Here is a 27,997-nt window from a genome sequence, read left to right as displayed (position 1 = left end):
CAACCTGTTAGTGTTTTGAATTGAACATTTGAACCTTTGAAGTTTTGTGATTACGAACTCAGTGCAAAAAAAAAATGTAAATAAAAATGTGGTCGTATCATAAATTAAAATTAATATGCTATTCGGTATGCATTCGATAACGAACCGTAATTTAATAAAAATAGTGGAAATGTAAAAAAAAAATTGTTGGGATTTTGTTTAAATAAACAAGTAAAATTTTGTTTTGAGTTTTATTTTTGTATTTTTCTAAATAGTGGTTTATAATCGACAAGGAGGGTGGATAGAACCGGGTTTGGGTACACCACGCTGGACCGTGGCGTGGCCGGCGGGCCCCCGGGAGGATGCCTCGACGCTGGGGGAGGAATCCCCCGCCACCCGGGAGCCCTCTCTGTTGTGCCAAACGCCCCCGTACCAAATATGCCGCCACAAGGCTTATCACCAATGTCTTCTGCTGATGTACTTCCACATAAACGGCAAGTTGTTGTTGATAGGTAAATATTTATTTTGTAATTTTTAGAGATATTTTAGGTATTCCAAGAAGTTTTATTGAATGCAGAACCTTAAAATAAGTTTTAATTAAAAAAATGATTTGTTAAACAGTTTAAACAAACTGTCAAAATTCAGAAAACATAACAAATACTTAAACCAACTCAAAATAATAATTTCTTATCTTACTTGATGATAACGTATATCGACTAACTCATGAAGAATAAACAATGTTAAGAAAGTCAATACCAAGTTTGTTCTTGAAACTTATTTTAAACTGAATACCTTTTTTTTATCTGATAAAAACAAACCCTTTGAAATCGAAACAAAATTTGTAGATTGGTTATCAAAATTTATGATTCATTTAAAATAAACAGCACTAGGAATAAGATATTTAAAAAAATAATCTTTGGAGACAATACACGATAAAAAAAATCAGTTTCTTTTTTCGTTCGATTCTCGTGATGGGTTCGTACGAGATATAATTATAAATAAAATTTGTCAAAATCAGTTCAGTTTTCGAGATAATTTAAACTTAGCTGTGCATATAGCTAGTACAATCATCGTCATGTTTATTACAATAAAAAATATAATTTATATACCCTGTATATATGAAATATATATCAATGTGTACTAAGTTTGTACCGCTTAGAAATATTGCCACTACTCCGTGAACCATTTAGAGCTGTTTAAGAACTTTGATGTCGACGGACTCAGGTCGGAGAGGTCGTCAAAGACAGGCCGGCTCAAGTAAGTCCATCTCCTCATGACAAGAGCTGGGCAGTGACAGAGAAGATGAGACATTGTCCCCTCCCCCTCACCACTGTGACAGTTCCTGCAGTAGTCGTGATACACTTCCAGACCCAGGCGTTTAACATGCCTGCCGCCCAACCAGTGTCCTATAATAGCCACAACAACTTTGTGAAGACAAGTATACGAAAGCAGGCTCGAAATTTTCCGAAGTTAATATTCTTTTGCTTACACTTTTACTCTCGTGATGAGAGAAATTCTCACAATTTTTCTAAAGAACTTCTAAAAAATTTTAAAAACTGTTAATAGGTGGAAAAATTTATAATTCGAAAATAGATAAAAGCAATAGCAATTTTCATTTTAAAAGATACATATCGAAAATTTTAAGAAATCGAAAATTGATAAAACAATATTTACTAATTGAAAATAATTTACAAACAAATTTGACAACGTTGCATGAATATTGAAATAGCGGGAACTTTAAATTTATTGTAAATCAATACTTCAATATCCCTTGTCTACTTATTACAAAGACTTTAGGTTTTCATAGAATATCAACCACATATTATGAAAATATTGAACGAACGAATACGATTGCACACATTTTAATGAATAAAAGTGTACATGAGTGTTGGCGTTTCATAGAGAAAATATAAATAAGGCACAATAATGTCTTTAGATTAGATTAAAAATACATTGACGTGACGTGAACTTAGAATTACGTTCGTTGCATATTTTTTCTCTCCCCTTTGCAATAAATACATCCCACATAAAATATGTGGGTGGTGAAATTTTCGATCTATATTTCTATTTATTTATTTCTTTAACGTCTGTGAATGTATGGAAAATATGCAAAGTGTATTATGTGTGTTTAGATTCAAGAAACGATTGAAACGATTAGAAATATTGATTGTAGAACTATGTTGGTGGTGAAGCTGCTTTTTATACCATGTATATGAAATATACCAAGGTATACTAAGTTTAGTCCTAAGTTTGTAACGCTTAAAAATATTGATACTATTAACAAAATTTTGGTATATGTGTTCATGAAATCACCTAATTAGTCCATTTCCAGTTGTCTGTCCGTCTGTCATCATGATTACTCAAAAACGAATAGAGATATTAAGTTGAAATTTTTATAGCGCGCTGAGGACGTAAAAAGTGAAGTCAAGTTGGTAAATGAGCAACATAGGTCAATTGGGTCTTGGGTTCGTAGGACCCATCTTGTAAACCGTTAGAGATAGAACAAAAGTTTTAATATAAAAAATGTTTCTTATACAAAAATAAACCACTTTTGTTTGAAACATTTTTTCGTAAACATCACTGTTTACCCGTAAGAGCGCCAATTAGGCGTAAATTGTATAGTATGTATTAATATGGAAATATCAGTTATGTATGTGTGAAATGTATGTATGTGTAATGTGACAGAGTAATCAACACTGTTTATAAATGATATTTCAAGAATTAACTCAGTCAATTGTTTGTTTTCACTTGTTCCTTTATAAAATTCCATGATCCTTAACCCGCTGAGGGTTCCCTATCAGTTAGGGATCAACATCCCTAACCCGCTGAGGGATTTCTCTCCTATCCAATAATAATACAGTAAAATACAGTCGTATTATTAAAAAATTTTCTGTTTTTGTCGCGCCAGTTAAAAAGATATGATATTTTAAGTTTTGGAATTGGATTTAGTTGTTAAAACAAACAAACAGACAATATAAAAGTACACTAGAAATTGATAAATTGACATATTTTTTTTAAAGGTTGGTATTTTTATAGAGATAAAAACCATATCGTAAATTATAATTATAATTACAAATGAACTAATCATTATTAAGGCATACGTTAAATTTCTTAATTTTCTATGACATCATAATATAAATAAACGTTTTTGTTTTACACAATAATTATATTCATTCTTATTATACCAAATAATTTTAATTTCAAAATAAAAAAAATAATTAAATGGGACGAGTACTCGATTCAAATTATTTTTTATTAAACACTTCCAAAAAAAAATTTTTTTTTGTCTTAAAAGTTGTTGACGAAAAAATGTTTCAAACAAAAGTTGTTTATATTTGTATGAGGAATATTTTTATACCATGTATATATGAAATATACATAGTATATTAAGTTTAATCCCAAGTTTATAACGCTTAAAAATATTGATGCTACGAAAAAAATTTTGGTATAGGTGTTCACTAAATCATCTAATTAGTCCATTTTTACTTGTCTGTCTGTCGTCTGTCCGTCTGTCATCAGGATTACTCAAAAACGAAAAGAGATATCAAGTTGAAATTTTTATAGCGTGCTGAAGACGTAAAAAGTAAGGTCAAGTTCGTAATTGAGCAATATAGGTCAATTGGGTCTTTAAAGATAGAACAAAAGTTTAAATGTAAAAAAAATTCCTTATAAAAAAATAAACAACTTTTGTTTGAAATATTTTTCCGTAAACATCACTGTTTACCCGTGAAAGCGCATATTATGAGCAAATTGTAGTATTATGTGGGTATATCAGTTACATGTGTGTGACATGTTTGTTTGTGTAATGTAAGAGTAATGTAAGAGTGATCAACACTGTCTATACATGGTATTTCAACAACTAACTCAGTCAATTGTTTGTTTTCACTTGTTTACATTATAGTTTTGTTCTATCCCTAACGGTTTACAAGATGGGTCCTACGGACACAAGACCCAACTTACCTATGTTGCTCATTTACGAACTCGACCTCACTTTTTACTTCCTAAGCACGCTATACAAATTTCAGCTTGATATCTCTTTTCGTTTTTTAAGTTATCGTGATGACAGATGGGCAGACGACAGGCAGACAACCGGAAATGAACTAAATAGGTGATTTTATGAACACCTATGCCAAAATTTTGTTCATAGCATCAATATTTTTAAGCGTTACAAACTAAGGACTAAACTTAGTATACCTTGGTATATTTCATATACATGGTATACTAAGGAAGATAAGGTTAGGACAGAAAAAAAACTTGCTAGAGTAATAATACCTATATAAGATGACTGACATTCTATACAGGGTATTTTAACAATTAACTCAGTCAATTGTTTGTTTTTATTTCTTTTTTTAAATTCAAATCCAACGGCTACAGAAATTTTTTATTTGAATTTTCATGCAATGTACTAGTGAGCAGTATACATTCTAAACATGATCACTAAAAACATATTAGATAAGTTGGACATGATATACATTTTTTTTTGTGAATGTTGTACACTAACAGAGCGGAAGCCACAAAGAACAGACACAATTTTTAAAAATTATGATTATGATAAAACAACACAATTTTAAAATGTGAAATTTCTTCAAATGTTTTAAAATATTTTTAATAATTATTATTAGATACCTTTTCTTCTCTTGCACAATGTATTTATGACGTCATAAAAAAAAAGGTTTATCAATATTTTTTTTTATCAATTTTTATATTTTCCTTGTAAATGCTATAAATATCAATATACATATTTATATTTAAGTATTGTTTTTTTTTTGTAATTAAATGAAATATTTTGCGTTATTTTTTTAATTAATATTATACAGATTAAGATTATATTTCAATAAATTATTGAATATACATTTTTTAATATACACGTTATACAGAAAGTTCGATTTACACTTAGGCATATAAATATCACGAGTATGATAGAGTACATTCGTTAAGCAATGCATCTAAGTGAGAGGTATGGAAAGTCCTCCTAATGTATTAATGGCTATTTTAACAATAATAATTTTTAGAGCGTTGCTCAAAGATTAGGGGTTAGGGAGCTGGACAGTTGGGAATTTTAGCTCTTAAGAGCAAAATCGTCAAATCGATCAGTTAATATAAAATTTACGAGTGAAAGAAACAATTGACAAAGTTAATTGTTGTAATACTATATACAGTGCTGATTACGCAATCGTTTGTTTTTTTACGCCATATAAGTAAAGAAAGATAGCCACTCTTACACACAAAGTAATAAGAGTATCTTTCTTCTCTCTTCCTCAGTAGATATGGGATACTGCATGCTGTTACAAACAAAAACATGTATAATATATCGGGTAAACAGTGATGTTTACGAAAAAATGTTTCAAACAAAAGTTGTTAATTTTTTTATTAAACATCTTTAACATTTAAATTTTGCTTCAGCTTGATATCTCTTCGTTTTTTATTTACCGTGGCGTTAGACAGACAGACAAACGGAAATGGACTAATGAGGTAATTTTATGAACACCTATACCAAAATTTTGTTTGTAACATCAATATTTTTAAGCGTTTCAAACTTGGGACTAAACTTAGTATACCTTGATATTTTTCATATATACATGGTATAAAAATGTTATGTTTTTAATATTTTATTGATGTCAATCGTTTGTGACTAATTAGTTAATTAGTAATTAATGATTTTAATTATGAGTTTGTGAGATGGATATTATTTAAAATTATTCGAAAGATAGGGTATACTATCATAGATAAATATACTCAAAATGCTATCATAATTTCTAATAATGTGCGGCCGGTTTTAGTTAAACATCGAACACATAACCTCTGCTTTAGTAATTACCATGTATTACAGTCTGTATATAGAGGTAGGTAATAATAAATTTGAGAATCTGATTGACTTGACTGCGTTATACTAAGTTGACTATATGTGTATGAATTCAGAGTATCAGATATTATTTTATTAATTACTTGAGCATAAAAAAATATGATTTTGTAATGAAGTATGACATTATTTGCACGAGTTAAAAAAATTATTGCGAAAAATTTCTACAAAAACTCGTGTGTCAAAATCCGTTTATGAATATTTGATTTTGATACAATTTTCAATTTCGTATTTCAATTTGTTCACCTGTTTGTACAAGATAAAGGTAATATTTTCCACTCGGAAGAAAGATGATGATTCTGATGTTTTAAGATTCCTTGAATACTCGTTAACGTTAAAGCTTTTAAAGTACGAGCAACAATACTTTTCGGGTTCTCTCAATTTTTTGAGTTGTAATGAGTATGTAGTAGTTCGACTTGTGCGTAATTTCGCACTGCGGTATCCGTGGCTGAAAAAAGGCTACTTTCTTTTTATTAATAGGCAATTTTATTACAGATATGATAAACAAATTACATATTGAACAAAACTAAATCTTAATATTATTTCTCTAGCCTGGTTTTTTCGAAGTGGTACATTTTTAGATCGTGAGTCTTTTTTCTTCATTAGCCCTCACGATGAGCTTTAAAATGAGGGACAAATCATGGAAATTGAAAGACAGGGAAAAAAAAGGTTAGAGAAATAATATACAAGATGACATCCCGTTCATTCGAGATCACATTCTGTGCTTCCTTTTCGTTGGGGAATTTACAGTCGAGGCGATTATTATCGATCTTATGGCATCTAAAATAATTATTTTCCATATTGTTAATTTTCGCCTCGACTAACAATTTGTAATTTATTTATTTTAATAATAAAAAGTACTTGTTTACGGTGAACGTAATATCCGGTGACCTCAAATATTTTTTATGATATCAATAAAAACTGAATTAATTTCTGAAGGTTTTAGATAATATTTTTTTGTTCGAAACAATGTAATTCGCCAAGATCCAGGTTTCTGTTTGAAGTACTCTACTCAAGGCAAAGTCGAAGAATGTAATGAGCTCAAAATATGCTGGGATATCTGGATAAATGGATGCATTTACAGGACTGTATTGTTAGTTCAAATTTTATGTGGACAGAATCTCAATGGGAGGGGTTTTGACCCCTAAAACTCCTCCCTTGCGCGTGGGCTTGAGATATTCAAAACATTTATTTAGTTTTTGTTTTCACTAGCTTAAAATTTTTTAAATAAAAGTTATCAAAGACAATAGAAGACATTCTTTCGCTTGTGTCCATGATTTTGACCTGAAATTGTGAATAAAAGGGTAGACAAATGAGGGTAGGGGAAATGAAAGCTATAGACAGACCGGGCAGCTAGTTGGATTATAAAATTTTGATTTAGTTTTTAAGAATGATACCATACAGTCATAAAGTATACAAAGATTGCACTAACACTGATGTCATGTCTCAATGAGAACAACATTCAACAAATAATAATATAAATAATAATAATAATAATTATGGTTAGTTTTTGTTTATCAATTGAAAGTTTCATCAATAAATGAATGTGTATGAACAATGTATAAATAACTAACCACTCACTCACTCACTCAATCTCAATGAAACAAACACAAACCAAACTAAAACAGTCTATAATAATCTTATCTTTAATGTAAATGTAAATGTACAGTGTGTTTTATAAGTATTTGGATTGGTTCTATGTAAATACAAAATATTTTAGGGTAGAATGTATGTAAACCTTCTTTTTTACCCCGGCTATACAATGGCGAGGGCTATGTGTTTGACCGGGATGTTTGTATGTTCATCTGTTCCCTCCTAGCTTCTAAACTACTTATCGTAATATGACAAATAAGAAATCGCTAAGAGCGTCTTGATCGTCCGCTGGTTATAGACTATGTGGCGTCACATTAATATGGGGCCCTCTAGAGGACATAAAGTTATGATCGAAAAACAAATTTCGATTTAAATATAGCGTGTTATGTTTCAAATTAAAGAGCGTAGTTAGCAATTAACAAAAATATATATATTGTTATACTTAATCACGAAATTATAACCGCAAAATATTTTAAAATGTATGTATTTTCGCCTGTTTCCAACTACATACACAGTGGAACCTCAAGGGAAATACACAAAATTTCGAGTTCATGAGTTCCCGACTTAAGTAATTTGACATGGAGATTTAATTGATAAAAATTCGACATAAAAAGGTGCGATTATATTTTACTAACTACGACTTAGGGAGTCTGAAATTTGAGTTTCAGAGTATAAAACTCTACTTTCAATATCTTGCAGGGAAATAACATTTTGTTCGAGTTACAAAGTTTAAATAAATTCGAGATATCACGTACTTAGGGGTTCAGTGGAAGAGAATGATATCTTTTGTACTTTTTTCGGGAATTACGATTTACTGGAGTTTGAGTTATCGAGATTCTACTGTAGACCATCGGGGGTATGGTACTCGTTGTGGCATCAGCTTCATAAGTAATAATAATTCAATTCAATTTCTACTTTCTAGTTACATTATTATTATTATTATTTTTCACAAAACTTAAATATTATAATAATTTTATTACAATTGTCTCTATGCTGTGAGTGTTGTGTATATATGTTTTATATTTATACGGAGTGGTTTATTTTTAATTTCCCACCTAATTATTTTAAAAACACATTGGAATGTCAAGGAGTCTTACTTTTCAGGGAATGACGAAAACGTCTCTAGTTTTATTTTGCGAGGATGTCTTTCGGGTTAAGCAATGGATATTTTTTTAAATGCAACTAGCCATTTTTTGTAGCAGATTTTGATTCTATGCCGTCAAAAGCTGCATGGAATGATTCTTTTTAATCTGAAAATACATGAAATAAGGTACGAAAAATCGATGCTTTTTTGAGACAAAAGTGGCTTTTATTGTGGCAATATCCCATATAATAACAAGTGAAAACAAACAATTGACTGATTGGGTTGAGTAAATAGTTGAAATACCATGTAAAGGCAGTGTTAACAAGATAATATTTCTATTACCTTTCGAGTATCTCTCTACTCACTTCCTCTGTGAACATATTATTTGCTACAAACAAACACATACATATATACAGTAAATGTAGACCTAATAAAATACATGTACATACTATATAATACCTAATTTACGCTCTTACGGGTAAATAGTGATGTTTAAGAAAAAAATGTTTCTTACAAAAGTTGTTTATTTTTTTATAAGAAACATTTTTTATATTTAAACTTGTGTTCTATCTCTAACAGTTTACAAGATGGATCCTACGAACCCAGTATCCAATTGACTCATGTTGGTCATTTTATGAACTCAAACTCACTTTTTACGTCCTGGGACCGCTGTAAAAATTACAGTTTGATATCTCTTTTTGTTTTTGATTTATCTTGATGACAGAGTTGTAGACAACCGGAAATGGACTAATTACATACTTGGGACTAAACTTAGTGTACCTTGATATTTGTAACATATATGCAGGGTATAAAAATCATTCTGTATATTTTATAATATAAATATGTACCAATATACAAACGCTACCAATATTACAAGAGAAATCTTTATATTATAAATACCTTTTACGGGTTTTATTCAAACTAATCATATAACATACATTTTTAATCGACATTACTATTTGTACGCTAACGTGTAAATAATAATAATCTTTATTGTTCATTACATTTCTTGTATACAAGTACATTGTCAAAAGCATATAAAATAAAATAAGTAATTAATTAAAATGTCTGAAAAGGCTTTATTAAACAAATAAAATAACAATAGCTTTATTACTTCTAGTTAAGGAAGTTTTGATCATTATGAACGTTTTGATCTAATGGGCTCAATCCTCAAAAACTCCTCGCTTCTGAGCTACGGCCCTTCAAAGGTTATGCCTACATATAGGGGTCGAAAAGGAAGGGTTTTTGAGGGTTGAGTCCATTAGATCAAAATGATAATAATGATCAAAACTACCTTATTCAAAGTTTTCAACAAATTTTAACTGAAATCAATATCTCATGAAAGCATAACCTTTGAAGGGTTAGGTCAGAAGGGAAGGGTTTTTAAAGGTTGAGCCCATAAGATCATGCTGATCAAAACTTACTTAATCCATACTTTTCAAAAAATTTTAACCAAAACCAGAAATCAATGTATTGTGTGCGGGGTCCTTTAGTAAGATTTGTTTCTTAAGAAGAATTTACAGCACTCACATATGTTGAGTTTATGAAAAAATATGCATACGTTGGCGTGTAAATAAATATAAATTTTTTTAGTTGGTACATATTACAATTAGTAAGAGTTTTTTACTAGAGAAGTTGTTTTGTAGGTACGTACGCATACGTGTGCATATGAGTGAAAATCGAAATTATATATATTTTCACTGTAAAAGAAATTTTACAAGAGTTATTTTTAGAAAATCGAAAATATAAGCAACTTTCATTGATATTGATGGGAATAATGATAATGTATGTCAATTTGAGAGTAAATCTAATTTGTTAGGTGGAAAACATCCGTTACCGATGACGACCTGATTGTCTATCCGAGAATATTTTTAAAATCTCAGCGACACGGTAGTAGAGAAGTAAATCTTTTATCAGGTCATCCAGCCGATGGTTTTCATTGAATAAAAAGAAATTTTGTATTTTATCGTGTTATCATCTTTTTCTTATAAAATGGATTGAATAGAAGTATCATTCCTGATGTGAGCGTTGTTGCCAATTTTCTCTATCTATTTCTCATTCCTTTTTTTTCTGCCTCAGAAAATTTATGTAAAACTAGCAGATACCCGCTCGCTTTGCTTGACAATTTCTCCTTTAAAAATAAAGACTATCACGTTATAGCCCTCACTTATCCTCCCTTTTGTTCACAATTTTAGGGATTTTAATTTTTTGTCAAATGAAGTTTTGCCCATGATACTCGCTGACATTGGTAACTTTCTGTAGGTCCAATCATTAAATTAACCTGATTTTTATACTTTGTGGGTCAAAATTACCCCATCCACCAAGTTTCATCAAATTCCAAAACAAAAATTTTTTTGCGATTTTCTCGATTTTTTCAAAATCGATCCAAATATTGCGATGTCTCCGAAACTATGCATCCAATCATTAAATTAACCTGATTTTTATACTTTTTGGGTCAAAATTACCCCATTCACTGAGTTTCATCAAATTCCTAATCAAATTTTTATTTCCGATTTTCTCGATTTTTTCAAAGGGGTACCCCTTAAAAAAATTCCAAAAAATCGAAAAAAATTTTATAACTCCAATTTCGATAAAACTCACTATATAAGGTAATTTTGACCCAAAAAGTTCAAAAATCGGGTGCATTTGTTGACTGGTCGAATAGTTTTTGAGATACGAACTAAAATCGATCCAAATATTGCGATATCTCAGAAACTCTGCATCCAAGCATTAAATTAACCTGATTTTTATACTTTTTGGGTCAAAATTAACCTATCCACCGAGTTTCATCAAAATCCAAAACAAAAATTTTTTTTCGTTTTTCTCGATTTTTACAAAGGGGTACTCCTTAAAAAAATTCAAAAAAATCGAAAAAATTTTGTTATCTCCAATTTCGATAAAACTCAGTATATAAGGTAATTTTGACCCAAAAAGTTCAAAAATCGGGTTCATTTGATGACTGGTCGAATAGTTTTTGAGATACGAACTAAAATCGATCCAAATATTGCGATATCTCAGAAACTCTGCATCCAAGCATTAAATTAACCTGATTTTTATACTTTTTGGGTCAAAATTAACCTATCCACCGAGTTTCATCAAAATCCAAAACAAAAATTTTTTTTCGTTTTTCTCGATTTTTACAAAGGGGTACTCCTTAAAAAAATTCAAAAAAATCGAAAAAATTTTGTTATCTCCAATTTCGATAAAACTCAGTATATAAGGTAATTTTGACCCAAAAAGTTCAAAAATCGGGTTCATTTGATGACTGGTCGAATAGTTTTTGAGATACGGACTAAAATCGATCCAATTATGGCGATATCTCAGAAACTCTGCATCCAATCATTAAATTAACCTGATTTTTATACTTTTTGGGTCAAAATTATCCCAGCCACCGAGTTTCATCAAAATCCAAAACAAACATTTTTTTTCGTTTTTCTCGATTTTTACTAAGGGGTACCCCTTAAATAATTTTGCAAAAAATAGAAAAATTTTTTATCTCCAATTTCGATAAAACTTAGTATATAAGGTAATTTTGGCCCAAAAAGTACAAAAATGAATATACCAAATCGGAATTAATTTGAAAATATGGATGAAAAGAATATATTTCTAAGACTGTCGGTTTTTCTAGTCTAGGAAAGAACTTTACTAGGGTGGCTAAAACCAGCATTTCCCACCCCTAGCTACGCTAACTGGCACAAGCTTCCTTCAAATGAGTACAAACATTTTATTTGTATACTGTTTTGTAATAAATAAATAATAGTAATAATATATCACCGTTCACTATTTAAAAAAAATAATATATATCGAGAAAGTTGTAACAATTTTTATCCATAGAAAAATCGTTTCATCATACATTTATAAACAACTTTACGAGTTTTGACTTATTTAAGTTTTTATTACTTTTGATTTTCTATAAATGATCTAAATGAATAAAATTATAATTTAATTATAATAAATAAATATTTTGATATCCATTCATTTAGATTTGTTTTAATTTATTTATAACAAAACAAAAGAAAAAAAAAACTTGTTGAAAAAAATCCGGTTTTCTTGTGTTCTATTTCAATTGGATTACAACTATTATATTAATGCTTAGGACGAATTGTACCCACTTTTGCGTCAAAAGCTTTTAATTCAATTTTTAATAGTAGTACGTACTTCATCAAATAGGATATGACGTTACATTTATAGCCGAGAAAATTTCCTTTTCTATATAAATATTGCTAGGAACATTTTGAAAATGTTTGGTTTAAGTTCCAAAGGCACACTGAATGAGTAAAGAATTCTTTATGATTTAAGGCTTATGATGCCAAGTGAAATTTACGGAACCCTTAACTCGTATTTAAAATGTGACTAACAACACTCTCCATTAAATTACCTTTCAAAAAAAAAAAATCAAAATTGGTTCACCCGTTGAGGATCTACGATGCCACAGACAGACAGACAGATAGACACGCACACACATAGCGGTCAAATTTATAACAACTCTCTTTTTTCTTCGAGGGTTAATCAATTAACAAAAATCAGCAGTGGAGATATGGGTGTGCCATTATCCCGTTTGGGAAACATAGGTACGCTCTCCCTCCTATAATGTATCATTTTGTAACCTTTTATGCCCCGAAGGTTCGATACAATAATACACCTCTAGGTGAATTTTGCAAACTTTGGTATACTTTAATGTTTATTTAAAAGGTACATTAATTATTCCACTTAAATAAATTTCCAATCTTGATTTCCAAATAACAACTATTACTTTTGCATATAAGCCGTTTCCATGGAAACCATATACCATTTTTGTTATTTCCACAGCCACCTCACACCTGTTGTTTTTCTTCTAGAAACTACCTTCACTAATGAAGTTTTGCTGTTATAAAATGAGCCACCCTGTACAACTACGCATTGGCTACTGCCCGATTTCATTTTCAAGGTGTTCATCAAAAATTTCCTTCGGATCGACCTAAAAATGTGTTTAACTGTACTGTACTATTTGTTACTGAAGTCAAAAGTTCCCTGGTAGATTGGAAATGCGGTTATCTCCAATCTAAAAACATAGATGATTACTAAAGGTCTAGAATCAACAAATTGCTTCTTCATTTTTTTCACACCCAGCTCCTTTCGGAACTTGATCTAATTCACAAAAAAGTAAGCCCGAATCTTCACTTCAGGTGAAGAAATCTTTAGAAGTATGCAAAAGTATGAACTTTAAAACTCCTAATTGAACAAAGAGGAAGATATAGTTTAGTGACGCCATAGAACGATATCGCTATAGAAATTACATATAAAACACCGTTTTGCAAGAAAAAGACAAGCAACAATCTTTGATTACTTGTAATTTCTTCATTTTTTTATCAATTTTAAATGATCCTTAGGTATAAAAGTGGTGTCGGCATAGCGTTTTAGGATTTTAGATATTAAGCAACTCGTTTATAGTAGTACCCGTAGTTTGAATTTTACGTAAAAAAAATACTTTTTGAAATTTATTGTAGGTATTTATTTAATTAATATAATGCAATTTTTGAAATCTTTATACCCTCTAAATAATAGCCTTTGACCTCTCTATCCAAATCATCGAACGGGAAATCCATATAATTTTTCAAAAATTATAGAGCTTCTAATAATAATTTCCAGTTGATTTGACAGTAGAAATGTAGTTAGTCGATTTTCTTTTGCGTATAAAAATAAAAATCTAAAATTTTGTTTGTTTAATTGTTTACAGATTACGTAGACGAATGGAATCATATCGACGTCGACAAACGGATTGTCAACCACGTTTTGATCAAACATTTGGTGGATTATGCGAACAAAACATGCAAGATACATTAGCGCTAAAACAACGATTCCTTGAAACAAAAGCCAAACGTCAAAATAAAACAAAACAAGATAAACAAAATAAATTAGTGCAACAAGTTGTGCAACATCAACAACAACAAAATGACACCACGAATGCCGCCCTACAAAGTAGCGTCCATGTTGTAAGTATTTTTAATATTGGCAACTTAATTAAAACTTTTTGAATTTTGAATACGCCATAAAATTAAAAATTTTGATTTTTTTGTAAATTTGATCCGCTCAGGATTCAACATTCTGAAAACCTATTAGAGCTAGGTTAATTTTGATCACAAATTTGAAAAGTATGACCCAAATTTAGTAGAATTACATACTTGGTTCATCAAAATTGGATAAAAGGATCTGATAGAGCAAGATTAAATTTTTTGGATTCTAATGACGTCATAAAGTTAAAAAATTCGATTTTTTTGATAACACTGGCAAATCTGATCCGATCTTTTTGGAATTTTTTTTGAAATCCACTAATTTAAGGTCATTCTTTTCAACTGTGATGTCAGTTTTTCGCTAGCTATCACTGTTGTTCTTAATTCCGATAACAAGGCTCCACATTCTTGAAACCTATTTGAGCTAGGTTAATTTTGATCACAAATTTGAAAAGTATGACCCAAATTTAGTAGAATTACATACTTGGTTCATCAAAATTGGATAAAATTTGGATCTGATAGAGCAAAATTAAATTTTTTGGATTCTAATGACGTCACAAAGTTAAAAAATTCGTTTTTTTTATAACACTGGCAAATTTGATCCGATCTTTTTGGAATTTTTTTTGAAACCCACTAATTTTGGGTCATTCTTTTCAGCTGCGATGTCAGTTTTTCGCTAGCTATCACTTATGTGCTTAATTCCGGGACAAGGTCTCCACATTCTTGAAACTTATTAGAGCTAGGTTGATTTTGATCACAAATTTGAAAAGTATGACCCAAATTTAGTAGGATTACATACTTGGTTGATCAAAATTGGATAAAATTTGGATGTGATAGAGCAAAATAAAATTTTTTGAATTCTAATGACGTCACAAAGTTAAAAAATTCGTTTTTTTGATTACACTGGCAAATTTGATCCGATCTTTTTGGAATTTTTTTTGAAATCCACTAATTTTAGGCCATTCTTTTCAGCTGTGATATCAGTTTTTCGCTACCTATCACTGTTGTTCTTAATTCCGATACCAAGGCTCCACATTCTTCAAACCTATTTGAGCTAGGTTAATTTTGATCACAAATTTGAAAAGTATGACCCAAATTTAGTGGGATTAAATTCTTGATTTATCAAAATTGCCAATATGGTACTTTTTGATACCTTTTAATGAACCACGACTTGTTTGAAATATAGTTTAACAAAAATTTCTTTTTTTTCAGCAACAAAAATTCTTAAAACGAGGGAATGATGATATGGATAATGTTGGTGGTAATGATGGAATGGAACCTCCCGTCAAATTACAATGTACAGCACAACATAATCAAGCACATTCGGGGCATCAAAACACCGAAGGTTTAACCAAATTTTCTGTAGAAATTGTACAGCAATTGGAATTTACAACGTCAGCGGCCAACTCCCAGCCACAACAAATTTCCACAAACGTAACTGTTAAGGCATTAACAAACACTTCCGTTAAAAGTGATATATCATCGCCAAAAACATCAAATCCTTCAACACCCGCTTCAACGGCTGGCCCCCCTTCAGCATCATCAAATTTATCACGGCCTAATATTGGATGTGTTGATATTGGTACATTAGTTGAATGTAAGCAAGAACCTGATAATGATTTTGCTGATTTGGATCAATGTGCTGCAGCCTTGGAGAAAGATGCCCAAGCCAATGGTGGCAATTCCTTCCCTGGTTTCTCCGACTTAATTGGTGATGATACTAGTGATGAAATTATTACTTCCGATGCATTTAAAGACTTAATTAGTGAAATTAGTGATTTAAATCCAGAGTTTATGAAAGAATTTGATTTTGAAGAGAAATGTGATGTTAGTGCGTTAAATAATTTACCTCCTCCTACCAATCAATCCGGTGGTCAGTTACATCCGAACGAAATGAAAATGGAAGATACAAAAGATTTGAATTTACAAGCGAATAATGGTTTATTAGATGTCGTTAAAAGTTCTCATAGTCCGTTATTACAGAATGCATATTCACCGCCTGTTGGTTACGAAAACCAAAATATGAATAAGAATCGATTACCGTACTCGAATATGGACTTCCCAAAAACAGAATTAAGTCCCGCAGCGCAAACACTTAAACAAATGGCTGAACAACATCAACATAAAAACCAAATGGGTTTGGCATTCAATACAGGCGGAGCTCCACGAGCTCCAAATGCACGATCGCCGTATTCCGATTTCTCTCAATTTAATGGTAACGAATTTTTGGGTAGTCCGAACTCAAATCAAGCAAATGTTGCGGCAGCATTACATAATAAAAACAATTTCCCACAATCTGATTTAATTAAACAAGAATTAAATATATTTAATAATCAACCACCGAAAGGTAGTAATTTACCAACGGGTCCTGGATTATATAAACAACAGTATTCACCGTATAACAGTCCGAGTGCCAATCACGGTAGTCCTGGTTATATGCCACGAGGACCTGGAGGAGGTCCACCAGGTGGTGGACCACAAGGTGGTGGGCCGCCTCCACGACCGCCGTCTGGTGCTAATTCAAATACACAAAGTAATTCAACCACCTTACAAATTAATCAAGCGCAGCAATTACATATATCACAACCAGGACATGGAATACAGGTGAGTGTTTCGATTTATCTACAACTCAGTCAATTGTTTTTTAATGATTTCATAAATGATTTGTTTTCCCAATTTCTTGGAATATCTTACCTGCAAATTTTTTTTTACTTTTTCCACAAAAATTTTTTATTGCAATACATTTAAATTTTTTTATGTATTTATTTTTAGTAATAAAATCCTATGATTATTGAATATTGAACGTATTTATGTTTAATCAGTGGTTTTTCCAAAAAATGTGTATGTTCCGTTTATAATCACTTGAATTTACGATATATTAGGGGAAGATGTAGTACCTATCTAGAATCAAAATAATTGTTGTGATTTATATAATAAATCGCAGCATCTTAATGTACTTTATAGAACGGATTACCACGAAAACACATTTTCTCGAAATTAAAAATTTAAGTTAGTGCGAGCACCTAAGCAATTTTAGATTTAGATAGACATCGGGGAGCGAATTTATTACCCCGACTATACAATGGCGAGGCTTATGTGTTTGACCGATATGTATGTGTTCATCTGTTTAGACCTAGTTTCTAAACTACTTATCATAATTTGACAAATGAGGTATCGTTAGAAGGATCTTGATCTCCCGCTAGTTATAGGCTATGTGGTGTCACATTAAAGTAAATATGGCGCCCTATAGAGGAGATAAAGTTTTGATCAAAAACAAATTTCAATTTAATTATAGCGTGTTTGGTATCGAATTAAAGGGCGCAATTAGCACTTTTAAAAAAAATATCACGAAATTATAACCGAAAAATATTTTAAAATGTACGTATTTTCGTCTGTTTCCTCCGAGCTTAAATTGCTTATCATAATTTGACAAATCAGGTATTGTTAGAGTCGTCTTGATCGTCCGGTGAAATCGTCCTTGAAAAAGTGCAAAATAATTTAACTTTCCGAATCCTATTGACTAACAGGTGACCTTTACTACCAAGACAAAGATAAAAATTTTGCCATGTAATTTAAAAAAAAAAAAATCACAAATATAAAAGTTAAACGGATTTCATTTGTAATAAACAGATGTGAGATATTTATATATTTATTATAAAAGTTAAATAAACTTGATAAATTGTTTTTGTTTTTTCATCTTCTAAATACATAATTAATAAATAGTGCCCCGTACATAATAAGTTGTTAAACTAAACTAATACACATACATATACAGTATACACATGTATTGAATCAGTTTATATAATAATGAGGGATTAATTACATAACACACAAACTCAATCAAACAAAGATACACCGAACCCACTTTACTTTATATTTAACATAATAGACAAAGTACGAGATACGGTGGTATCAAGAATATATTATTCAAATAAAATCTGATCTGATCGCCACACAACCTCTATGTATATGTACTTACATGTTAAAAAATAATGACAACCTCATCCTGAAGCGTTTCTGCGTATTTCTCGATTTTGTATTTTTGCGTATTTCTCGATTTTTTCAAAGGGAAAAAATTGCAAAAAATCGAAAATTTTTCTTTATCTCCAATTTCGATAAAACTTAGTATATAAGGTAATTTTGGCCCAAAAATTACAAAAATCGGGTGCATTTGTTGACTGGTCGAATAGTTTGTGAGATACGGACTAAAATCGATCCAAATATTGCGATATCTCCGAAACTATGCATCCAATCATTAAATTAACCTGATTTTTATACTTTTTGGGTCAAAATTACCCCATTCACTGAGTTTCATCAAATTCCTAATCAAATTTTTTTTTGCGATTTTCTCGATTTTTTCAAAGGGGTACCCCTTAAAAAAATTCTAAAAAATCGAAAAATTTATTTTATGTCCAATTTCGATAAAACTTAGTATATAAGGTAATTTTGACCCAAAAAGTACAAAAATCGGGTGCATTTGATGACTGGTCGAATATTTTTTGAAATACGGGCTAAAATCTATCCAAATATTGCGATATCTCGAAAACTATGCATTCAATCATTATATTAACCTGATTTTTATACTTTTTGGGTCAAAATTACCCCATTCACTGAGTTTCATCAAATTCCTAATCAAATTTTTTTTTGCGATTTTCTCGATTTTTTCAAAGGGGTACCCCTTAAAAAAATTCCAAAAAATCGAAAAATTTATTTTATGTCCAATTTCGATAAAACTTAGTATATAAGGTAATTTTGACCCAAAAAGTACAAAAATCGGGTGCATTTGATGACTGGTCGAATAGTTTTTGAGATACGGGCTAAAATCTATCCAAATATTGCGATATCTCAGAAACTCTGCATCCAATCATTAAATTAACCTGATTTTTATACTTTTTGGGTCAAAATTACCCCATTCACTGAGTTTCATCAAATTGCTAATCAAATTTTTTTTTGCGATTTTCTCGATTTTTTCAAATGCACTCCTTGTTTGGTAGTAGGACCTGTAAATACATACAAAACCTACTCAACGCTTACACTATAAACTCCTACCTACATAATAGCATACCTTGTCTAGTTCTACCATGGTTTCAGGACTTCAGGTAGAATACTGTTGACCTTTATATTAGCATTACACAGAGGTAAAAATACAAGATTAAATTCTCAAGCCTAGTGTGTTCTGTGTATGTGTATAAAACCCTATATATGAAGCAGCAATCAATACACAATATAAGCTAGCTGAACACCATATATCCATACCATTACCATGGATGGATCGTATGGTGTATGGTTACTGGTTAGGTATAGGTACCATCATCATACCTTACCATACCAATATACCATTTCATATCATCATTTTACACCGCAAATATAATACCGCCCCCTCATACAGTACCTACACTGTACAGTATACTATAATCTACAACAGTGTGTCTGTATTACTGTAGCTGTAGCTGTAGAGAGTAAAGGGTCATCGTCCCTGATAGACTGCTCTAACTCTTGTGTATTCTGCTCTGACTCTGACTAGTGAGTAGTGACTAGCGTCCCGCGCGCGACCTAACAACGAATCAACTACCTAACCTTCTTCTTCGTGTGTCGCATCGCTCGCATGCAAACATATTCTCTTATATGTCGTTGTAAGGTGTATTTCAGAAATGTATAATATGTACATATTATATTTAAGGAGCTGACATACATTCGTATTTAAAAATTAACTAACTGTCTGATAATCGGTTGGTTGATAGTATTAAATACTAGCATGATACCCGCTCACTTTGCTGGGTTCACCTCTCTTGCTCTCACTTGTCCCCCTTCCATAACAGGTAAAAGTATATATCAGAAAACCCTACAGAATGCCGAAAATTGTTTCTCGTTCATAGTTTTTACAGAAATCTTTAATTTATGCTTTACAATGGTGTTCATGGATGGCGTAATGAAATGTCAAAAAAACAAGTGAAAACAAACAATTAACTGAGTTAATTGTTGACATACCATGTGTTGATTTCACTGTCACATCACACATACATACATGTCACACATACATAACTGATATTCCCATATAATACATAATACACAATTTGCGCCCTCACGAGTAAACAGTAATGTTTACGAAAAAATATTTCAAACAAAAGTTGTTTATTTGATATTTTATTTGATAAGGAACATTTTTACATTTAAACTTTTGTTCTATCTCTAACGGTTTACAAGATTGGTCTAGTAACGAGTTTGGACTGATAATATGAAGAATTTCTCGAAAACCCCAGGATTTGAAAGGAATACTGTTGCACCAGGTACTTCTGAGACCAATTCTATTACGATATTCATGTTCAGCGACCCACAATAACCCTGGTGTAACAAGTTTGAAATCATTTTCATCACTATTAATCGAATTGTGAATTTAAAATTAACGGTCAATTTAAAATGCATATTTTTAATTTCTTATAAATCAGCCTGGGTCACAAAATTTCCAGATGCTCTAACGAATCGAATGCCGAAAACCGCATTCAAATCCGACTTACTGCTCAAATTTGTCGAACTTTATTCCTTCGTTTCTTAGTCTATAAGGCTTTCACACAAAAATGCATGTCAGCTCCTGAACTGTTATTACTTTATACTTACTACTTTACGTGCTATTCAATTTACTTGATTGGTTTGGTTCGTTGGCCATTCCTTGCCTACATTTACAACAAATTCTTGAATTTGTTTTTTGAGATTAGATACAGATAGTTCATAAATTGTTTAAGGTATATTACGAAGTATAGTCTCGCCATCTGTGAGTGAATTATACGAAGTTATAAGAAATCTTAAGTAAGTCTGGTTGTCTAAATTGGAACTACTGAAAACGGACCCGTTCTTTTTTAATTAGTACGAATTATTGTCGCCAGTTGGCGAAATTTATCAGATTTGAATATTTTGATTACTCTTTAATCGTAAGTAAAAGTATTCCCATCTAGTAGTCTAAATTGGAACTATTGAAAATGGGCCCTCTTCCTATTTTAATTATTACGAATTATTATTGCCGGTTGATGGGTTGTAACCCCCAGTTACCAATAGATAGATAATACATTTATCTGAATGTGTAGATAACAAATGAAATTAAAATCCTTGACAAATTTTTCCCTACGGAATCCTAAACTGGCACTTGAAACATATCTAACAAAACTCTCCATTAAATTACCTATTTCTTTATAACATTCTTCAAACTGAACCCCGTTTTTTAAAATCTTCGCTTCGTTTTTAGCTTTTTCGGGTACGGATTTTAATGCAATATATCTTTGTCAATCTATTTTACCCTAAAACACAACGTTTTCGAAATATTGCACCTCTAAAGAAAATTGACTTTTATAGTCCTCCCAAAAGTTTCTTTTGTATATGTAAAATTTTAAAATAGGTTTTTTAGTTTTTATTTAATTGAATGTATATTTGTAATATTGAAATGATTTTAAAATGAAATACCTCTCCCAACCAATACATGTTAAGTTAAAGTATGTATATTTATTATTATTAACATTTTGTTGAGTAAATTTCAACATAATCAAGACAATAGGACAATATAACATTAAAACTATTCAACTTGTTTAAACGAACTAGTAACAAACACAAACAAACACATACACACATACAGTAATACATATACGGGAGAGTTTAGTACCAGGGATAAAAAATTATATTTGTGTTTTTTAAGCCATTTTTTAAACTAGCACTGAACAACACAGTCAAACTGATCTGGGTTCCGAATGACTCTGGCGTTAAAGGGAATGAAGCAGCAGACTCGTTGACACGAGAGGGCTCGTCTCAAACGCCCCTTTCACCTGAGCCTGCCATTCCCATAGCAAGATACTCTGTAATTTACCGAATCAAAGAAAGGCCATACTTTGTATAACCACAGCCAGGCCATTCAACTGTGCTCGCCTGAAACTTACTAAAGCACAATTGAGAAGGGAGGTGGGACTCTTGAAAGGACACTGTCGACTGAACTATCACCTTCACAATATGGGGATCGCTTATAATCCCACTTGTAGAACCTGTATGGAGGATGACGAAACGCCCATTCATGTTATTTGCACCTGCAGGGTGTTATATTCAGAAAGTTCGGGTCCGAAACCTTGGATCCATCGATCCTGGGAGAGAACCCGATGGAGAAGCTGTGGGCTTTCTGTGTCTGCGTCTAGCCTCGACAGAATCCTTTAGCTTCATCTGATTTTAGCTATATCTGTCGAGAAAATGCAGAGTGATTCAAAGTAAATTGTATTCGGGGTACTATACATTACCCTGCATACATTTTAACATATTTAATTCAACGGTTAATATTTGTTATTTTATTATTATTATTATTAATTTCAATTATGAATAATATAATAATGCATTAAACTTTATTAATTTAATTTGAAAATAGAATAAAAAGTTAATTTCATACCTTTCGTTGATTGTCATATTTATATCTATTTAGTCCGGAGACCAAATGCATGTTTTTTAGACGATATCCCAGGATTTATATATTTATACAAAATAAAAATAGACCCGGAAAAAATAGATCGAAAATTTTATAGACCCGAAGTATTATTGTAATTACGAGTTGGCTGAGTTGAGTTTGTCGACTATAGAGGAGTTGATTGAATTCTGAAAATTTTAGTCTTCTTCTTCTTAAGTTTTGTCCATCGAGCCACGGTACACCTGTATATAGATTTCTTTATCTTTTTGAAAAACGAATCTAATTTCGGGAATTAGTTGATCTAATCTTAGTTGGGGAACATTTATTTAGCCAAGAAGATGATTTTTTAAATAACTTTGTTAAATATTAATTTGAAAGTAACTTCATTAATTTTGTTGTAATTATTATTTTTAGGTATCCGCGGGCCAACATATGCATTTAAGTGGTGACCTTAAAGGTAATGTCTCAATAGCTGCCCAACAAGGAATGTACTTTAGTCAACAGCAACAACAACAAAATCAACAACATAACCAACAGCATAACCAACAAACAGCACCTCCATCACAGCAATCATCCACGAATAATCATCCGCATAATATCCCAGTCAATCCAAATGGACCACAGTCAGGGCAGCAGCAACCTGGTAACATGCATTCCAATAATAATCCTCAACAACAGAATCCACAACAACAGCGTCAACAGAAAAATCCACCCGGAGGACCAGGACAACAAAGTGGTCCCGGTGGTCTTGGGGGACCTGGTGGACCTGGACCTCAACAAAGTGGTGGCCCTCAACAACATCAGCAATCACATATTATTACACAGCAAACACAGCAGATGCAACAACAAGGCGATACTTACACGGTGTCACAATCACAAACTATTAATTTTACGCAACAAACGTTACGGCAACGTGCTGCAGCTCAACAAGCAGCGGCAGCTGCTTCAAATAAAGGTAAATTGTAATAGTTTTTTATTGTCTTATTTTTCAGCCATCATTATAGCTCATGCATGCATATATCATTCACTACACCAGCCCAACACAAAAATTAATTAAATTAATTTTTGTTGTGACGGCGGGATCAAACTCGCTACCCTAGGGTTGAGAGCTTCTAGGGTTGACAATCGGTATCTTAGGCCCCTTAAATTAAAGAATTACCAATAAATAGGTTGTTGCTAGGCTATTTTTCACAATTAAATTCACTCGTATTTGTTATTTTTATATTTTGAATAACCTGTATTGACAAATTAATTTAGTCGTTAAAAATTTTAATCAAAATTTAACAAGTTTGATGTTTTTACATTTAATTTTTAATTAATCCTAAAACATTGTTTATTATGCGAACTCTAGGAGGATATCCACCCAATGCACGTAATCAAGGACCTGTACAAATGCCTGATAATATGATGCCAACACAGCAACATATGATGAGTGGACATGGTGGTATGCATAACAACATGATGGGCGGATGTCGACCACCACCACCAGATTACAAATCCAGTGCTGCTCTAATGCAAGGTGCTCCCAGTGGTTATCCACCACAAGCCAATTGTAAGCTTTTTTTTTTTAATTTCATTGTTTTGAAACTTTAATTTAGAAAATTTCAGATTTACGCCGATAAAATTTATATACTGTCTAAAAATTTAGATACATCTTTGAGGATTAGAGTTAAAAATTATTTTTATTTAAAAAAGATCTGTACGATTAATTTCGTGAAATCAAGTCTGTGAAATTGATTCTTTTGCAGGATGCATTTTTCGACAATAATTGTTTCGTATTATATAGATTATGGGCACGATTACGATATCCGTGGCACCACGATTTGACTGAGCTATTAGCCATAATAGATTAAAATGGCCCACTTAGGATTTAAGAGTCGATTACTCGATAACTAAATCGAAAAACGAAAATCGGTACTCTTCATTTTCGATTTTTTTTACTATGTTGAACAAAATTTCTGTTTTTCGCCTTTTTCTTCTGTTTCTTAACAAAATTTAAAATTTTTTAATAATACACAATTTCTTTTATCAGCAAATCCAAACATAATGAGGCGACTAACTCAACAAACAATGCCACCTTCAGGTCCAATGATGAGACCACAGAATATGCCATATAATATGATGGGTGGCCCAGGTGGGCAACAAATGCGACATGCAGCAGCGCAAGGTTATAGCATGGCTGCAAATCAAATGCGAATGGGTGGAGGAGCAGATGGAAGTGGTCCAAACGATTGGAGAAGTATGGCCATGATGTCACAGCAACAGAATATTGGATATGGAAATAATCAAATGCGTGGTAAGTACAGTTACGTTAAGAAAACAAATTTAATATTTGAATTTGATGGAATTTTGATTTTTGTTTGTTTTTGTAGGTATGATGGGAAATCCAGCAAATATGCCACAAATGCATTCAATGCAAGGTGGAGGTATGGGAGGCAACATGCATGGTTTACAAATGTCACAAGGTTCAATGCCAGGACCAAATCATATGATGGGCTATCATGGCCAAGGTATGGGTGGTGGCGGTATGCAAATGAATCCAGGAATGATGAATCCACAAATGATGTCACATCAACAGAATATGGCACGGTCAGCGTCAAATCAACAGGTACATTCTATTTATTACTAAACTTTTGGTTAATAATGACAAAAAAATTTAAAAATGATACGATAAAATTTGACCAAAATATCCAAAAATTATTTTTTAAACTTTAGGACGTCTTAAAAATCCAAAAAATTTGATTTTACTCTACCACACGCAAATTTTATCCAATTTAAATCAATCAAGTACGTAATCCCACTAATTTTGGGTCATATTTTTCAAATATTTTGTTTTATTCAAACTTAACTTATCTAATAAATTTCGAAAATTACTAAAAGAGTCAAAAATATCCACATAATATAATTTTCTTTCAATTGATTTACGATTGGAAAATTTTCAAAAGATTTGTCTAAAGAGACTCAAATACAGTATTTCCATAATGTAAACCATATAAATGTGTTGCGCCAAACTTAAATTTGTCTGAAATGATTATAGTACTCTGGTCATTGTGGTCATCATCAAGCAATGGGACATCATTATCAGTAGAATTTTAAGTTGCGTTATGAGTCTTATTGTTTTTAAAGAAGTTACAAATGGATCCCGTTGAATATAAATGTTTACGTTCCCACAATTATTGTCAGTGTCACCTTAATTGTTATTCTTGTTTTTTTATTTGTGTAATTAAAAAATCGTAAAATATTCAAATATATTTTTTGTTGTTATTAATTTGCATTTTAATTTGAGATTGATTAAATGTGAAACAATATTGACAATATTTATTGATAGTGTGAACACCGCTTATTATATAAAAAAATTTTTTTCCAGATATCAATTACAAATATAAATATGTCACAACAGCAATCATTTACGATGAGTAACACAAATATTCATCAACAGCAACCACAGCAACAATCAAACAATTCACAACAAATGGCTACCACAAATCAATCATCCAACAATTCATCATCCTCATCAGTAGTAAATGCAACAAACAATCAAAATAATAATTTATCAAATTTTCCTCAGTCAGCTCCAGATTTTATTGATTTCTTAGACAATTTACCAGCGGGTGATACAAACAATTTCTCTGCACAAGATTTATTAAATTCATTAGATAGTGATCCTGGTTTTAATTTACAAGACATTTTATAAATTAAAGACGTTTTATATTATTTTGATAGGCAAATTTTAAAGACAAAAGGGATTGAAGTATTCGATCAACCAACTCGTTAGGAATAATAACACTGGTCGGCAGAATAAAGAAAGTGAGACTCATAAGAAAAAAAAAATTACGAAATTTCAATTTAAATGTGTTTACTTTTAGTCCCTACCACAATATTAGTCAAATAATTTTTTCCAACCCAATCAGATAAGATAACTGTACTGTTAAACATATTTCCATTCAATCAATAAGACTCGAATTTCCTTTCAATCTTCAACATTTATTTTGTAGCCCTCAAAGTTGTCCTCATTTGACGAGTTTTATTCTAATCTTCAGAACACATCATGTTTGTAATATTTGAATAAAATTGATCAATTTTTCATACCCGAAATATACTAACAAATGCATTTCCACAAGATATAATCCTATCTCTTTTCCGGCCAGTGTATTTATTTCATAATTTGATTCGACGATATTCGTGAGACACTGAAAACACTGCCTTGAACACAGAATTTTTGAAAATATTGTTTTTTTCAAAACATCAATTTGTTGAAAATAATTGGATTAATTTCATTTTCATCCATACAAATTTTTGCTAAATATGTTGTTCATATTTTTTTGTTATATTTTTTATTTTGAACATAGATATATAATTTATTCCTGTTGGACAAGAATTTCTCGGAAGAGTATTTTCTCCTTCCCCCCTCCGTGCGTACGTATATATTGTATATTTTGTATATTTTGTTATTGAAAAAAAAAAGATTTTAGTTAATTTTTTAATTAAATAAAATATTCCCGACTTTCCTCATAAATATTCTGAAAATGTTTGACTTTATTCTTAGCATTAATCTTAGTCAAAATTTAGCAATAAAAGTAATTATATTTATTTCAACGTATAGTAGTTATATTTATTTCAACATATCTTATCGTATACCGAAAAAAATGCGGAAGATCCTCATTATACAATGCGCCACTCAAATCTCGGAGCGGGTCCATAACGTTTCAGAAAAGAATTAAATACAAATAATTATGGGCATTCTTTCTAAATACTTTTGCTAAAAATAAAATCTAATAATTTCAGAATAACCAGCAGAATAAGACTTATTATTAATTATTATTGATTTTTTTTGATAATATCTTGTAAATATTGTTTTTTAGTGGCAATATATATAAACTAATGACAAAATCGTCAATTATTTTTATTAATAAAGAACAAAAATAAATAAATATTATTAAATGTAGAGCTCTCTTAAAGATATCTTAAATAGAATAAATAAATAAATATTAAATTATAAAATTAAATAGTATCAATACATGTATAAAATTAAAAAAAAAACTTAACACGAGCAGTTAGACACA

The 27,997-nt window shown here is 31.0% G+C and overlaps 1 protein-coding gene across 3 annotated transcripts; it reads left to right on the top strand.

The window, feature by feature from the left end:
- Positions 1 to 2: 2 nt before the first annotated feature.
- Positions 3 to 27,647, top strand: LOC123293820 (neurogenic protein mastermind). Of its 3 annotated transcripts, none has more exons than XM_044874755.1 (8): positions 3 to 491; positions 14,233 to 14,488; positions 15,719 to 17,110; positions 23,349 to 23,889; positions 24,289 to 24,486; positions 24,967 to 25,230; positions 25,307 to 25,542; positions 26,302 to 27,647. In XM_044874755.1, the coding sequence occupies exons 1-8, from the start codon at positions 418 to 420 to the stop codon at positions 26,626 to 26,628; spliced, it is 3,288 nt and encodes a 1,095-aa protein (XP_044730690.1). In that variant the 5' UTR covers positions 3 to 417; the 3' UTR covers positions 26,629 to 27,647. The 3 variants fall into 3 exon arrangements, with proteins under 3 accessions (XP_044730690.1, XP_044730691.1, XP_044730689.1); XM_044874756.1 differs by lacking the exon at positions 26,302 to 27,647 and adding an exon at positions 25,972 to 26,118 and having other exon boundaries at positions 4 to 491; positions 24,286 to 24,486; XM_044874754.1 differs by having other exon boundaries at positions 5 to 491; positions 24,286 to 24,486.
- The last annotated feature ends 350 nt before the right edge of the window (positions 27,648 to 27,997 follow it).

Source organism: Chrysoperla carnea, chromosome 2 (assembly GCF_905475395.1).
Source record: "Chrysoperla carnea chromosome 2, inChrCarn1.1, whole genome shotgun sequence".
Classification (NCBI taxonomy): domain Eukaryota; kingdom Metazoa; phylum Arthropoda; class Insecta; order Neuroptera; family Chrysopidae; genus Chrysoperla; species Chrysoperla carnea.
The sequence above is the reverse complement of the archived record's forward strand: the minus strand, read 5'-3'. Positions and strand labels throughout refer to the sequence as shown.

Coding starts and splice junctions, on each gene's coding strand:
- LOC123293820 (XM_044874754.1), top strand. CDS start 418: ATGCCGCCACAAGGCTTATCACCAATGTCTTCTGCTGATGTACTTCCA. Junction 492..14,232: donor CGGCAAGTTGTTGTTGATAG/GTAAATATTTAT, acceptor AATTGTTTACAG/ATTACGTAGACGAATGGAAT. Junction 17,111..23,348: donor AACCAGGACATGGAATACAG/GTGAGTGTTTCG, acceptor TATTATTTTTAG/GTATCCGCGGGCCAACATAT.